Source organism: Alligator mississippiensis, chromosome 1, assembly GCF_030867095.1.
Source record: "Alligator mississippiensis isolate rAllMis1 chromosome 1, rAllMis1, whole genome shotgun sequence".
NCBI lineage: Eukaryota > Metazoa > Chordata > Crocodylia > Alligatoridae > Alligator > Alligator mississippiensis.
The window spans coordinates 459,981,419-459,998,719 of record NC_081824.1 but is presented as its reverse complement, the minus strand read 5'-3'; the positions used below and the strand labels follow the sequence as shown (position 1 = coordinate 459,998,719).

General features: G+C 41.7%; 1 protein-coding gene across 5 annotated transcripts in view; it reads right to left on the bottom strand.

Moving 5' to 3' along the window:
• DLG2 (discs large MAGUK scaffold protein 2) overlaps nt 1-17,301 on the bottom strand; it is a 1,595,452-nt gene that overhangs the window by 999,628 nt on the left and 578,523 nt on the right. Inside the window, exon 1 of one of the 5 annotated variants that reach the window (XM_059722025.1) lies at nt 7,140-7,416. The exons of the other annotated variants lie outside the window; for them this stretch is intronic. Within the exon in view, the coding sequence (XP_059578008.1) occupies nt 7,140-7,241 (102 nt within the window). The 5' untranslated portion in view covers nt 7,242-7,416. Of the gene's footprint in view, nt 1-7,139; nt 7,417-17,301 lie in introns of those variants that run through there. 5 annotated transcript variants of the gene reach the window in all.

The window sequence follows — 17,301 nt, the reverse complement described above, 5'->3', positions numbered from 1 at the left end:
AGATCACTGCTTAAGAGTAGCTGTGTTCTTCCTTTGGGAGTGTCCTAAAAAAGGCTGTGACGTGACCCTGATCCTCCTCTCTGAGGGCACTTCCACAGGATACTACCTGGTCATCTTTCTTGTTCACTCTGGACACAGGATTGTTCGGATATTTTGAGGGTGTAAAACTCTGAAAGTATCTGTTTCGACATTGAAACCAACTGGTTTTCATTCAGTGTCTGGGCAAGCCTAGTGCATGAATAAGAAATAACCCCAAGCCAGGCTAGACAAAAAAAAATTATATTACTTGGGTTGGAAATTCAATTGGATGCTATGGCATAACCATCCCTTTGGTTGAGGGAGTATGTCTGTTCTTTGGTCAGATTCATAATATAATGGTCTGGTTGGATTCCCAATGGATACAAGAAGAGCAACTGTGAACTAGGTGACTCTTTGCCATTTCCGTACAGTCAGGAGATGGCAACCATTCTCCCTGCATATAAACTGTGAAAGTATTGCCCACGGTCTGTCACCTCAAGATTAGGTATTGTAGTGTAATCTATTTGGCGCTATACTATTAAATTGCCTGAACACTTAAGCTTGGGCAAAATGAAGCTGTTCACATAACAAGATTATCCTGCCACGAAAAAATTAAACTAGTGCATTGTGATCTGCTTTGGCTGTTCTTAGTTTGTGAGTGAAGGAAGAGGTGCTGTGTTTGCTCTTCAAAAGCCACGTCTACACAAGATGCTGACTGAGCAGTTATTACTGCACAGTCATTTAGTACTTGCATACCCAAGTAATAATTGTGTGCACAGTAACTGAACCTACTGTGCAGTAGCGTCCCTGCATGGTGACGCTGACTGCTCAGTAGCTCATTCCTACTGCACAGTAGCATCACATCAGTGTTCATGCCGCACAACACTACTGCCCAGTAGTAACAAGCTACTGCACAGCAAGTGTCTCATACAGACACGGACAAAGCATAGGAGACCTGAGACTGTAACTCCGTCCATGACACGCTGCAATCACTGAATTAGCAGAGGGTCTCAAGACATGGTGGCTACCGACAGGCTATTCCAGGGTTCCACAGCTTTGCAATTTGCTACACCTAGGCTGAGATATCCTGAACCTGGCAACCTACTGAGTATATTGAAAAGCTTTTTATTCCTGAGTGCTCTCAAGCTGCCTGGGGGAACTGTGATATTGTACTCTGGGACTGAAGATGTAGTTTTAAAGCTACTCTAGAAGACAGACACCCCTTTCTATGCTTAATTCTCTGTAAACCCTTCACCCTTAATTTTCTCCCACGTCTGGAAATTCCCCAATGCCTCATGGTAGAGTGCACAACACACCAAGACTATTTGGGCTTATGCCCCAAACTTAACTTTCATAAATGCAATGCCAGAAAAGAAATGTCTCTTGGCCTTAATCCCTGCTTCTGTACAGGAATGCACAAATCCTCTCTGACAACTGATCATACTCAGAGCCTCCCGCCACTGGGAAGCTGGCATTCACCCTTGCAACTTCTTTTGTTGCTGAGCATTTTTATTTAACACAATGGTGACCAAACTCAAATGATATGTGAAAGTAGGCATCTAATTGGAATGCAGAGCAAATAGTAATAAAGTTCCACTTGACTGGCTCTCTTGATTGTCCATGACAAGGCTGTAAACTGTGGGAGCACCTGGTGTGGTGCCTTATACAGTTCATCAGTTTCCAAAGGTGGACAGACTATAGATGCAGGTATGACCATGACTATGATATATATTTATCACCATCCCTTTCCACTTCCAGCCCCAAAATTATAACCAAATTTTCCTATAAAATAAGAACTGAATAAAAAAATCACCTTGAACAGTGAGTGCTAAACCCAAAACTCAAACCCTTATTCAAGTCTGTAAGATACACCTTCACCACCCTTCGTGCAACACTCTGGAGTTAACTAGTTTGGGGTGCTGACTTAGCATCAGAGAAAGGTAGGACTGGAAGGGACCTCAGGAGGTCATGCAGTCCAACCCAAATGCTCAAGGCAGGAAGGTCCCTATCTAAACCATCCTAGACAAGTGTTTGTCTAAATTATTCTTAAAATAAACAAAGCAATTAAACAAAAGTTCATGAAAAACCTTCTCACACGATTACTAGGCATGATGCTCAAAATAACCGAAGCACCCTAGTTTGCCACAGGTCGGTGTCCTTGCCGCTGCAAAGATAGGAGTAGATGTTAAATACACTCAAGAGATCCATGGAAGGGGGCCACTCAGAGGTACACCCAAAGGCAACCCCCCCCACAGTCCATTATGACTTGACTAGGGAAAAGCATATGACTGTGGATTTACAAAATAGTTTTCCATGTGCTACTCTATTACACTAGTTTTATCTGCAACTATTTCCAAGGAATATGTTCAAGTTGACCAGGGGGATAATTCAGCCAGTTTCCTCGTCAGGAACAAAGATATGGAGTGCACAGTATTATATGAAATCAAGGTGGAAATGAAAGCTCTATTTGAGGTCAGTGAAATAACTCAAGTGTTTAATGTTTGGTATGTAAGATTTTGCATATAAACCAGTCTAATGTCAGATCAGGTCAGGTCATATTTAGACAAGCAATTTCTTGGTGCCTTGAAGAATTGTCTCTGTGAAACACTAGTTCTAGGACACACAAGAGGAAATGTTATTCTCATCTTAGAAGTGACACACAGGAGTTCGTGCAAGAGGTAAGTGGCACTGGTGTAGCAAACTAGGAATTCTTTGGTGCTCTCATGCAAGAGTTGCAGGAATTAACTATTTAAATCAGCACAGTCGCTACAACAGAGCCGCTCTGATGTCATATCACATTCAGTTTTATAAGTTTCTTCACATTGTCAGTTGCAATGTGCCAAAGATATCTGGGCTGACAATGAGTGAGAGAAACATAGAAGTTGTTGGAGGTACTGGCAGTTGAAAAGACAACAGATGTGGCTTTGCCCCTGCGGCAGAGAGAGAGGCAGTTTTTGGACAGTGGAACAGGTCATTATATGGACACCTCTGTTAAATAAGCAGCAGTGGGGGGGACCCACTGTGCAATGTCTAACAAGAATCTGTGACTCTAGAAGACCAAAGGTAACAAATTGACAAGGGACAAGTGACGAAGGGAGAGGTGTTTTATCCTTCTCGGCCCTCTATAACTATGCCTGCTAGATAAAAACCTAGCCATATTCTTCAAAATTCCTGGAGACGCTCAGATAATAGGAGGCTCTCAGACATCTTTCAATTGAATCTCCAATGCAATTACTTGCAATATACGGACAAAAAGGCAAAGAGGCAGAAAGTCACCTGCCTAGGGAAGTCAGAGATGGAACTGAAATGATGAGACATCTCAGTGAAACAGAAATAAGTCCTGGCACCTTGTGAAAGACCAACTCAACAGGTGATAAACTACTTATTAAAGACTTCAGTTCAGTAAAGATGTTAAGCATGTTAAATATGTGTTTAAATCCCATTAACGTAAACGGGACTTAGCAACCTGCTTCAGTGCTTTGCTGAAAGAAGACTTAAGCCCCCGACTTCTATATGATAATGTAAGGTAACTGTAAGGGGAGGATGATCCAGAAGTTCAAGTGCTATCTGGACCTTGGAGGAACAGAATCATTTCCTTGTTCTGCCTCTCTTGGCACATCCAGACAAGCACATACGTGCATTTTTCTGGGGACAACTAGCAGTGTCACATAGTTGTGTCACTGCTAATTGTCCCCAGGGAATACCCCTGCATGCACACTCCGGCATGCAGCAAATTGCCCCGGGTGGAGTAAGGGAAACTCTTCTCGCATATGGTGGTTGTAAGGATAAATAAACTGAGGCATGCAGCTACTGAATTTAAGGAATCACTAGAAACACCCAAGATAGTTAGCATCTATCCTGCCTTTCAGATGATCATGCCTGGAACTGTTCTGAATCTTGAATGTCAGAGATTATAAAAACATGACCAGTTTGGGGCTCTTTATTTTAATTATATTCAATTTCTATGAACATGAGCCCAGAGTAAATGCTGCCTGGCAGTTCAAACAGGTCTATTCTGTTCCTCTGTCTGTACAACATGTGGTCTAACTAGGCCAGATCCACACTGCTCTTTCCCAACAACTCCTCCCATGTCTCCACCTGCTAGGGCTTGGCAAATTTTTAAAATCCTTGCGCCAGAGGACAACTAGAAATGGTGTAGGATGGTTCTGGCACCAAGCTTTCCCCCTAAACACCTCCTTCTCTCTTTCTATGTTCACAGAAGATGAAGCCTGAATTTTGCTCCAATTTACAATGCAAAGTCACAAATAATGATTGTCAGAAACACTCCATGTTCAAGATTCACACAGTCTTACAGAAAGGATTTTTTTATTGGCCATATATCTGCTACTATTTGATTTGTAACCTGATGATTTGACACCTCCAAGATATTTGTTTTTACTTTGAACCCTTCTTGAAGGTACTACCTACTCTTTCAGTGAAATAGGACACCAACTCTGCCCCATCCCTCACAGTTTCAGGCTGGCATGAGACCTTCTGTCATAATTTCATTATATGCATGCTCCTAAAAGAGGATATCTTTTACATCATTAGTGCTAGACTATACTCTCATGTAACTGAAATAAGTCCAGGAGCAAACACATTTCCTTCAACAAAAACTGAGTTTATTTGTGAACATCAATCTACATCTTGAAGTATAAAGGAATAAGGGACACCGACTCAAAAACACTTGAAAATATGGGCTAGAGAATGAAATTATTCCTGATCCAGTTAGATGTAGAAAAGAATACAGATTACAAACCTGAGCAGCATGGCAAGTATCAGGCTTTTGGCCATGTTCTTATTTAAAGCATCAAGGGGTATTTCCTTTCTCAGGGACTAGACCCCGCCTTTGTAAAGGGGGTCTACATGATGAGCCATCTCAGATGTTCAGATCCTAATTGTGCAGCCCAGTGAGAGTTAGAGTGCTATTGAAAATAAGATGAACTAGAATAACTAGCCCTTGCAGAATAAGCTAACCATTGGCAGCACTCAAAATATTTCACGTTCACCAGAATTAAAATGGCACGGTAAACCTGGAGAGCTGCTGCAATGGATCTATTTCCAGTACATGGGGATCTCACAAAGGGTTTTATTGCAATATAGACTAGTGATACATTCACATAAAATATTGGACTTCCATCACCTCCTCTGGAGACTGAATCAAATAAGTACAAGTCTGACATGCATCAAACTGATGCAAGAATATGCATTTTACTTGTGTTTTTTTAGCATCCTCCTTCTAAGAATCACCACCCCACACTTCGACTTATTTCATTCATGAAGCGATTAAAAACATTAAAAAGCCCACACTGCAACTAATGTAATGAGCCTGCAGCCCTAAAAAGTTTTTAAAGTTTCAAATTTATGAATTCTATTCTCCTGCTTCTTCCTAACAGGATCTAAAAATCATGAAAGAGTTTAAGTGCATCAAAGAAAATCCTTTGAAAATCACGCTTCCGGCAGGAATACAAATTGGATCCCAGTCCCTAGGCCACTGGCCTACCTTATTAGATTGATGGCTTGCATTTAATTTCCCTTGACTAATAATTCACCTTTATTAATTATAATTTAACACTCAGAATCAGTTTTTGAAAGTTTTGGAGTTTAAATTAAAAAAAACACATTAATTGCTCTTACGAAATGTAAGTTGAAGACACTAATAGATTGCTCAACTGTCAACACTCTTTTTATCACCAGTGGCATCATGACAAGGCAATTAAACAATAAACCTTTTGTAATTAGCACAACTTTTTATTTGTATGGAATGGAGCTAAGACTACAAGTAACACGTACTCGGGAACAGATAGCCAGAAGATTCATACAGACAGAGGGAGGGGAAAGAGAAGGTAGACAATGTTTGTCAATGGATAACAGTAAACTACCTTGAGATCAAACAAATTGTAGCAAATGCCAAATACTCCATCCTTTACCTTTAACATGCTTATAGTTAGAAGTATTGGTTTATTAGATTACAGCTATATTTATACAGTTACTACGTAAGATTTCAGGATATTTCACGGTATGCCTTGCAGTAGTTCAAAAGTTATATTGTATCCCCACTGATCAAGCAAGGGTTGAATTTTGTAGCACAACCATTTCTGAAGACTGAAAGATCTGTATCAATTAAAATTATTTTTAAGTTATAATCTTAACTCTTTTTACTAGAACCACAGGTTTTTCTGGCCAGTTACTTAATCATTGTATTTTTAAGCATATAGAAGCAACTTTAAAAACTATTCGCATTGTTAAAATAAGGACTATTGAGACTAAGATCTGGGCAACATTCTGCATGCCTTACAAAGCTAGGGTGAATGGTCCAACAATTTGAGAACCGAACTTCTCTATCCAAAGACAAAACATCTAGTTAACTCCTGACATCACTATCAGATTATTTCAGTAAAAGAGTAATTTGCAAACATTCGCATTTAAATGCATCAAATTGGAAATATTGGGGGGGGGGGATTTTTTAAAAAGCCAACTCAACTCAGTACCTTCTTCACAAAATTAGGGGTGAGATTGCTTTATATAGCCAAAAAATTAACTTATCTGGATAACTGCGCCACCTTTTGATTGAATTTATTAAATTTAAATTTGTCCAAGCCCCAAAAAACCACATTCCTTTCATATATTCATCATGCATTTTTCATCTCCTCTAGACTTTTATAAGGTTTTATGGGCTTACTTTTTTATTATATAGAAGTGCAGGACTGCATACTTGATCATTTCAGGTCTCATTACAAGCACCAGAGATATAAATGAAAACAGTAGATACCTTCCTACTAGTTCTAGGTTTCAGAATGATTACATATGTTTCAAAAGCAATAAAGCTGGGCAAACGATTTAGTAATCTTAGCTTTGTTAGCTAAGTATATAACCAAGTCTAAAACAAATTCTTCATAATCCAGTTGATTCTCCTATGTAAATCTGCACCTGTACAATTCTGGGAAATAAGGAACCCTTTTCTTGCACTGTTTTTTCTCTAACATCTGAAATGTATCAATTTTGCAAGCCCTAATTTATAGCCAGCATATCCCAAATTGCACTATTCAGACATGAAATAAAATAGCACAAATATTCAAAGGAGTTAGAGCATGCATTGAAAGACGTTAACCATGTCCTACCTTGCATCCAAACATCAACGATAAAGTGTTGTTGGTACATGCAACTTTGCAGTGGCAAATCATTGGTGTAAAGCAGTCAGGATTTTTAACAATAGGGCACATTCCCTTAGTGCTGCAGTAGTGGCAGCCTACCGAAGGATAAAAACAAGTAGCTAATACAGCACATGGAGTGGCAACATATGCTGCTCAACAGCTAGCTTTTCTCTTGCTGGTCAGAAGCAGCCTGCTTGAATCTCTACCTGTGCCCCATTCAGCCATCCCCTTCTTTGTTGATGAATCAACGATGCAGCACTGATCGTGAATCTCAGGGTTTCCCTTCCACTGGGAAATTAGTTTTTACATTGAAAAAAAAAAGAAATGGAAATGAAGGGGAATAGCAGGTGTGGCAGCATTAGCATGTAAAAGGATGTAAACGCCTACTCATAACAATCACATAAGATTGTCATGCTAGCTCAAGTGGGCTGAAATTATTCCATCGGAAGAAAAATACTGCAGCTCCTGATTTGGTAAAAAGCCAGTGAGTTGCTGCAATACATAGTCATTGTGGGGAAGAGGGGGAAAAATGACTTATCTTTCAAGACAGACTCCTCAGCCTTTATCAATATGCATTCCAATAAGGATTCCCTCCCTCGTCCTCTCAAAAACGAATCACTTGAATCACAACTGTGCCGAAGCTATGACCTTTGCTTTCTCCATAAAGATGAATCTCAGCATGAAACAAACTGTACTCAAAGCTGAAAATCCCAGATGCTGGGAGTTTGCAATCGGAGAAATACAAGTAACATTTACCCAATCCTTGCCTGCCACATGGGAGCTTTCTCCAGGCACAAATTTACAAATAGACAGGCTGATGGATTGCAGGAGACACTGAATAAATACATGAAGTTACATAGAAAATACACATGTATGAAGCTTGAAAAACAGTTGTCTTTAAACTCTGCTTTGGAGGTAGCCTACCTACCGACAATGCAGCTCGTACTTTAGTAATATACCCAAAAACATATTCTACACACCAGGCTCCACCATGCCAGAAATGCAATCACTAAAGAACCACAACATTTTGGCTGCAGTTACAATGGTCGTATTTGCTCAGTTTAGGCAGTACCAGTTAAAAATGCATAACCACCATTTGGGTGGGCAAATTGGTAGCTGTGCTGGTCCAGAATCATTTGTGTCAAAAGTTGAATAACTAAAAAGTCTAGCCTTGAGTTCAACGTAGACACAGATACCCATAAACTGAATGGGAACTAATACAAAAGGCAGAGACACAGCTTAAACATTTACACAGCTGGCAGTGAAATAATCTCAGCTGTCACTTCACAGACTTGACCCTGCTATTTCTAACTCAGGTGGCTCTGCCCATCAAATTATGAACTCTTTCTAAAGAAATGAGAGCAGTTTGTCTCTCTGGCAATCATAAATGTATTCTCAGGAGACAACTGAAATATTAGCTGCAAGAGACCCAAGCTAAGAAGAGCACACAACCTGCTACATAATAGACTAGAAAAATACCCATGGCAAATGAAGGTGCATATGTGCAGTTGCCTTACAGAATTATAGGGGTGAATATCAGAAAACTTGTCAATAGATTATATTTTAAGAGTTGACTGGAGAGGACAACATACAAGAAATAACAATAGAAATAAGAAATAAAAAGGCAGCATCTCTTCTGCACAATTTAGCCTTTACTTTTCAACCCACAGAGGATTAAGGAGTCATTTTCTTAAAATTGGACATTTTTTCTATCATACCCCACTAATGTTTCTTTTGATCAGTTGTCTTTATTTATAGATAAAAATCTTTATTTGGCATAAAAAATATTTTCCATCTATCAGTTCTGATTTCTTAAAATTAAGAGAACTTCTAGCTTACATACTACTGTAGCATATGGGTTGTCTGTATATTATTAAAAGGGCTAAAATGCAAATTGAACATAGATTATATATCTACATCTCTCTATCTATAGCACCATTAATTGCTCTCTCCTTAAAGTTGCAACCCTGCTCTATTTTCACAATATGTATTTCTTGCAAAGCACAGGTCCTACATTGCATTGTCCTCAATTCACTCAAGCCATAGCTTGATTCCAAGCAGCCTGAAACAGGTTTTATATGCTACAATAAGTCATGTGGGAGCTTATTATTGGGATGCTGTTTGATCAACCATCAATAATCCAAGCCGCGTTTGACCTGTTGTTCCAAAGTGACATCACAGCAGCACTTTTTTCCAACTTGTCCTTCTGGTTAACGTTTGAAATCCTGGTTGACCCTGTTTAGAATACATGTTATGGTGACACGCAGTTATACCATATCTAAGTCTTTGATCTGTTGATTCCCAGGCTGACTGTCTTGTTATTAAGCTATATATTAAAAAGATTTTCTTTCAAGTCCTATCTTTCTCATAACCCAGCACTTGTGTAAATATAGAAAAGTGTGGTTTCCATGACAATACGTTCCATAGTTACAGCTAGCAGCCACTATCATTAAAAAATGAATCACACTGTTACCTTAAGGTGTGAGTACACTGTAATACTGGTCTGATAAGCACTAATTTGGCATGGGGGTGGCATTACAATATTTTTAGGAGAAGACACTACTACTGAATGCCAGAAAACGATGCGTTTGTCTTAACAATTCCAATGCCCACTCATCTTAGACATTGAAGTGATCGGTAACACTCTTGATCCTTCCCAATAATCATAATTTCTTCTATAGATAGAATACGTTACATCCTTGCCATTCAAATGTTTTAAACATGATGATCTCTCCCTTTCAAAATGGACCTAAAAAATCATACAAACAATTGCACATGAATTGAGACTCTAAGCCTAATGCAAGTCTCCTGCACTTAATTGTAAATCAGGAGAGAGAAAAAGAGGCCAATTAGTCTCCTGCCTCCCACAACCTGCTTGCATTAGGTTGCTTACGTATTTCCCAAAAAGATGGGACACATCTATTTGTTTAGCTCATCCTTCCTTCATGCTTCTAAGCATAACACTGTTACAGACTCCCAACCTATAACAGATTTGACTTGTGATTTCATTTTAATGCTCTAGTTTCAAACAACAACTAAGGCTTCCACACTATTGCCCTTCAGACTTAATCTCATTGTTGCTTTCAAGTACAAAAAAAAGTTACCTGCTGCTCAGTCATTTAAGAAGTAACAGAAAACTCCTCCCCAGATCTAACTAGAAGAAGGCTTATTCCAGACAGATTGGAATAATAATTCACATCACAAGTGGGCAAGACATTCGGTTCAGTTAGGTGGCAGCCACCCACAGGAAAGTCAGGCAAACCTGACTGCCCAAAGATCCTTCTCTATTTTTACTTTGTGTGATACCTATCACTGAAGCAGAAATAAACTGCTAATTGCCAGGAAAGCAATTTAATCAGGAGCACAGTTTATTGAGAAATCTCCCCCTCTGAACGGATTCACAGAGAAGCCTATATTGCAGATGCAGCCGTGGAAAGGGCTGACTCCATGTATCGCCGGTATTTTGTGAACCCCTAAAATTTAGCAATGTAATGCCCTGAATCAATCTATTTGCTTGCAACTGCTATTCTTCCCAGAACAAAGTGCACCTCTCTTGCTATAATTATGTGACAAGGGGAGACACCCAGCCAATTGGGATGTAGAGCAGCTGTCAGACTGCTTTTCTGTAAAATGACAACTCTGGTGAATAAAAGTCAGATGCCATTGTCTGAGCAATTTCCAAGAAAAGCTACTCTCTCCCTCCTCATCTAAACCCCAAATATTATTTTGATTGTAAATTAATAACTTCCTGTTCCTGTCTCAGTCTGCACACTATTGTCCCAATCACTGGGGAATACTGGAGATAGGTAACAGAGCTTCTCCTTTCACCTACTTGACCCTTTAAGGGAATAGATTCTTTGCTCCACGCTGTATATTTGCAGCCTACCTACGCTGGGAACAAGAGGCATGATGCCATGTGTGGTTTCACATGCCCTTTTTCCCCCAATGTTTCATAATTCCGAGTTCCTTCTCGCCTCTTCCATCCTCAGAGCGCTCCCTGCTAAACCACCACTTCCTGTCATTCTGTTCATTGTCAACAGACCCAGAAGTGACAGAAGGCAAGGACAAAATGTTCACCCTAGCAATGCAGAAAATGGTAGGGCTGATGTACTGTACAGTAAGCACAATAGCACTACTGGAACAGAAAATTAGGAAAACAGAAAGATCAGAACGGTAGTACCTTGAAGTCGTCAGAAGCGACCGGCAAAACATTTGGCATCATGGGGCCACTGGCAGAGAATCCCAGCAAGAGTCACGTTCTTCGAGCGCTGAAACCAGGAACGTTACTGGAATAAAGAGAACTGCATTCCCCATAAAGCTATGCCACCTCTTTCCTTGCTTCACTGTAGCGCGTCGGTCCAGAATCTAACTTGCTTTTACTTCTTGCTGGGCACAGATTTCAGCACCATCCATTCCACTGGTCATTTGATACACAGAGCAAGGGCTGCTAGTGTTACACCGCACTGAACATTAAATCAGAAGCTGTGATGATACAGATACCACAAAGCATGGATCTAACCGAGGACAAATGTTTTCAGAGAGCTGTATGAGATGGTGAGAAACAGGAGCCCGAGGCCAGGTCACAAAGGTCAAACAGTGGGTGCAGAACATGAAGGCCATCTAAAAAGCTGGCAAGCTATGAGGGGAGGGATGTATGAACATGTGTTTCAGTTAAAAAAGAAATAGAGTAATTATGCTAGTTTAAGAAATTCGGAAGGAATAGGAACTTGTCCCTATCTATCTTCTCCATCATGGCCTATATGGCTACTAAAACCCTCCTGCTCTTCCAGCCCCATGACAACTACCTTTACGACCAATTACCATCTAAGAGTCTGTCTGCACAGCGCAATGCAGTGCCATGTAGACATACCTGAGCCAATTCCAAAAGAGGAAGCTCAGATCTCTCTCTCCATTGTACAGGGGAGATACTTTGACAGCACCAGTCCGCGTATTAGCACGAGAGTTCCCACTATATTTCATACTGGATTCTGGCTCTGGAGCTCATTCCCAAACCATTTCCTTCTAGCGATTTCCTGGGCTGTATCAGGGCATTCAAGTTTTGAAAATCCCCTATCTTCTGCTCTTGCCTAGTGTCTCTTCCCTATCTTCACTCCTTATCTTCACACCACAGGGCCTAAATCATTCCTCCAACTCTTTGTTGTTTACATTTATCAGACACCATCACCCCAAAGCCATATGAGAACTTTGGTCAAACTACACATTACTTTATTCTTCTAATCTTCTGTTAGACTTCAAAATCACCAAGTTCTTGCATCTCTCTCCTATGAATTCCTTTGTACACTAATCAGGCCGACCAAACACTAAACTTGACTTCAACAGTGATTAAAGAGGAGTCTCCTCAAAGAATCATATTTGATAACAAAATCAATAGGAAGGCTCGATGCACCACAAGCACCAGCTACAAATGGAGTTGGAAACAAACTTGAACTAATCCCCATTAACAAAAATAAATCGTGCAGAGTTCAGGCCTACCTTCATTAAAACAAGAATCTGAGCAAATCTATTGTAGTGTTCCCCTCAGTACAGTAACTGGTATAAAAGCCCCAGGTGCCACCTTTGGGACAGGGGGTGCAAGAATAGCTCCTACTGGCTGTGTCACCAGCAGTACAGATGCCGGCTGTACAATGGGCTGCCACTGGGCTTGAGTTACATACAGACTGGGCGTGTCTGCACAAGATACGTTAATGCGCATTAGCCTAATTTAATGTGTATTACGGGCACACATCTACACGTGCGTGCCCTGACTGTGCATTAAAAAGTGGCAAAATTAGGCTAATTGTGCCTAAATTTAATACCTGCATTTGCAGGTATCAAATTTAAGCACAACTAGCTAAAGTGAATTAACGCACGTGTAGACGTGACCTGGCAGTAACCCTAGAAAGCACCACTAGAGGGCCAGCCTGAGCCCAGCCCCTGGGCTCCTGGCTCGCTGCCTCTCCTGCCCCAGGGCTGGGCTGCTCTCTATATAGTTGGCCACTTGTAAGTGGGTTTTTTATTGCTGGTGGGTGGGGAAGGTAGTGGAAGGGCGCTGTTTGTTGAGAGGGAAGGGGGGAGATATGGGGGTGTGGGTTGTGAGGGTAATAAAGCTTCTTTGTTTCAAGTGTGCATGTCCTGAGAGTGGTGTTGGGGGTGGGCAGGGGGTAGGGAGTGCGTGGGTGGCAGGGGAGGCAGGGTGGGGAAAGAGGGAGCTGGTGTATGCTGCCCCTGCATGTGGCTCCTGGGCAGAAAAGGGGCTGGCGGATCAGAGTTCCCGAGATGGCTGCCAAGTGCTGGCAGCTGGGTCTGGCTTCAACATGGCTGCCAAGTACTGGCAGCCATGTGGCTGGAGGCTGAAGCTCCCCCCAGTGGTCACAGGAGCACACGGCAGGGCTGCAGGGACTCGGTGCTAACTTTAGTCCCTGTATGTGTAGACACCTGCAAAAATCACTTAAAGAAAAAAAAGTAGCTGTCTTACTATTAAATAAATATACCTTTGTTGATGCCATGGGGAGCCTTGTAGTGGTGATGCGCTACAGTAAGCGTTCTTATGGCCCCTTTTAAACAAAATGGTTCTCCGAGAAGGCTTGGGACTGGGCACAATGGCCCAGAAGGCCCCTCCCAGCCCTATGCTCCTATTTAGGATTTTTAAAATGGTTCCTGAGCCAGCTGCAAGTGAAAAGAGAAACAAGGGAAGAGAAAACATTCATTCATATTAAGCACTGAGCACAAAAGGAACAAACAGGAATGTTGCTGCGAGTCCTCAGTAACCATAAAACAACGCAATTTGTTGGGAAAATTCTTTATTAAAAAGGGTTTTCTGCTATATTCCTAATGGAGATTATTCATAAGAAATTTAACACAAACAATATGCCTGATTATGCAAATATGCGTTACTAACAGAGCAGAGGCCCTCATCAGGCAAAGAGATTCACATGCTTATCTTTAAGCACTTGCAGCCACTGATTTCAGTGGGAATCATAGCATATTCTTTACACTGCAGTGGCTTGGGTAGACATTACCCAAGCTAACTCAGACTGGACAGCTGGGTGCATCTACATGTGCCATTAACATGCAGCAACAAACTGCAGTGCTTATTGCTTCGCAGTTTATGGCTCCCAGGAAGCTCCCGGGCTCTCAGTTTACATGGGTACCCAGACCAAAGCACACTGAGCTGGGCTGCAGCAGCCCCAGCTGCCAGGAGGTCTGGGGGGTCAGCCTGCCAGCTCGGAGCTATTCCGACCAGGCTCAATGTGCTGTGGAGGGGCTGCCAAGAGCACAAGGGTACTTCAGTGCAGGGCTAACCAGCAGGCAAACCCTGCAGCACCCTCATGCCCCAGCCAGCTGGGGCAGCATCTGCACATGCATTGCTGTGCATGAAAAAAACTCCACAGCAGGGTAAGACTTGTATTTACATGCACTACCCTGCTGCAGAGTTTATTAGTTTTGTGTGCCCTAATAGGGGTGCACGTGTAGATGCAGAGCCGTTTACAGCACAGTTAATTAGTCCGCTGCACAGTAAATGTCTTGTGTAGATGTGTCCACGGTGTAGCCATATAGCACAGAACTCCATGCAGAATAAGGATTTTCTAGTTTTTCAGGTAAATACAGGTGTGTTGCCCTGGATACCTACATTGTTATTGCTACCCAGCTACCTGTGGTATGTCTATACTAGTGGGTCTCAAACATTTTAGACTCACGGCACCCTCTGGAAAATGCCAGCTGTTAGCTTTCACTCATTGCTTAGCTATAGAAAAATAACAGAAATTCCAGCCACTCAAATAAAACATGTCACAATGGTTTTGACACTATGGAGTCCAGTTCAACATCTCTGCATTTCTCTCGTGAATGTGTAGGTGGTTGTACACCTAATAGTGCTAATATTAGTGGCACCCTACAGCACACTTAACAAGATATAGTAGCACCCCAGGGTGCCACAGCGTCTCATGTTTGAGAATCACGAAGCATGTAAGTCTGGCCCCAGCACTGGAAATTGTATTCAGTCCCATTAGTAGTCCTTTTGCCTTACACCCAGTCAGATCATAGGAAAAAGCACAATGTTCAATAGTATGTACCTGCAAAATGGGCTGGTACTAACCTAACTGGCTACTTGATAATTTGGGATATATTGGGTACATCTGCACTTCGAGTGGCAAAGGGTCCCTGAGCGCACACCTCACTCACTCGCACTCCCATTCTCTGAACCCAAAAAGGCTCTGGTGAGGTTGCCCTGGGGTCAGCCCCTTGGGCCACTCACAAATATACCAGAAACTCGGGTCTCAAGAGTAACCAGAGAAGGATGCCTGACAGCAGCCTCACCAGTATTTTACCAGGTTTTGCATGTGCAAGTGGGTGAGTCATGCTTGGCAGTGCCCTGCTGGGACACACCGCCGTGGGGGTGCAGACATGCCCATGGAGCTCTACAAATGTAGAATTTAACAGGCCTAAGGCAACATCCATCTCAGGGGTCAACATCCTTTTGCGACTGTCAGCCAGAGGTTGCAACTCTGCTCCCTACCAGGGCCACAAATCTTTCCTCTCCACCCCCCCAGCTCAAGCTCAAGCTCAAGCTCAGCTGTGGGACTTCTGATCCCCTGTGTTTCCCTGGGACAGGCTGGATTTTCCTAGGCCACTTCCAACTTCTTTGCGGGCCCAATCTGACCCATGAGCCATAGGTTGCCAACCCGTGATCTATCTGACTCCCCTGCTCTGAGAACAATTGATGCCTGTCCTTTTTTTAACAGCCTTTTATGTATGGAAAGATTTTTATCTCGTCTTCTCTTTTTTAGAAGAGGACAAACCTAGTTCTCTCAACCTTTCCTTGTAGGTCAATACATCTACATCAATTCATGTGCTTTGTTTTATGAATAGCATAAGGTAACCTAGATTACAAATTCCATTTTGTAGTAGGAACAGGAGGCTATATGTGGGAAGATGACCAAAGTGAATTGCCAAACAAATAGTCGAACCCAGATAGGGAAGTAGGGTAGTTACCCACTGCCCCGACTTCTATTGCATCTGCCAAGGGAGCAATAAGGGGTTTCAAGCACTGAAGAATCCCATTAGAAAAGAGTAACAACATGTCACAGAGCGCATGGCCATCACAAGGAAGGCAAGATACGGCTGAGAGGAATGGAGGACAAGGGACTTAGCCTTTTTCCAGGTAAACTCTCAAGAATAGTGGTGACTCTGAAGGCACCTGTATACATGTGCGCACTATAATTACAGCGCGTCGGACCAGACTTGATTAATCAGCTGACAGGGCTCTCAGCCACAGGGGTATAGACCTTACTACACATGTAAATTAAAGCTGAATAGAAATCAGCTACTAAGTTATTGCACACTTTCCAGCCCTAACTTTATAGCAGATTGGACCTTTTAAAGGCGTAATAGTTAATTTGAATGTGTAGATGATCTAAATTACTTGTGCAATTACCCAGGTAATCGTGTTATACATGTAACATGTAGAGGGGGCCTAAGGGGAGGTACAGGCATTGATTATTTGACATACATTAGTAAGTCTCTTTAGGCCACTATAAAGAGTTAAGCGTGTTTGTTTTTCAGTAGTTTCTGCACAAAACCTGTGTTCAAATGCTCTGCCTGCCAACTATCCCCAGAGGAGAAGTATATTTCTTAGAAATATGGGATGGACCATTCCCTTGCTCTAAAGAGAGAATCGTGTATACCTAAAACCACCTCTGACAATGCAACCTCTTAATAACTCCCAATGATGAGAATTCTCCCAACTCCCCAGGTAATCTGTTCCAGTGCTTAATGATCCTTAGCGTTAGAATTAGTTTTTAACTATTGTTCAACACTTGGTGGACATGGAGAACAATTGGTCATTGTCCTCTTTGTAACAACTGTTTACATATTTGAAGATTATCATTTTCCGTTCCTAGCCTTCTCTTTTCTAAACAAATAAACCCAAATTCCTTCAGCTTTTTCTCATAGGTCATGTTTTGCAAATCGATTATTTTCCCTTCTTTTTCTCCAGTTTGTGTAACACAAGGCTCCAGCTGAGGTCTTGCTAGTGCTGAGTAGGGTAGGATATATTCCTGAATAAAACTTGTCTTCTTTGCAACAGCATCTGATTGTTCAGTCCTATTCAGTTTGTCATCCACACTAACTC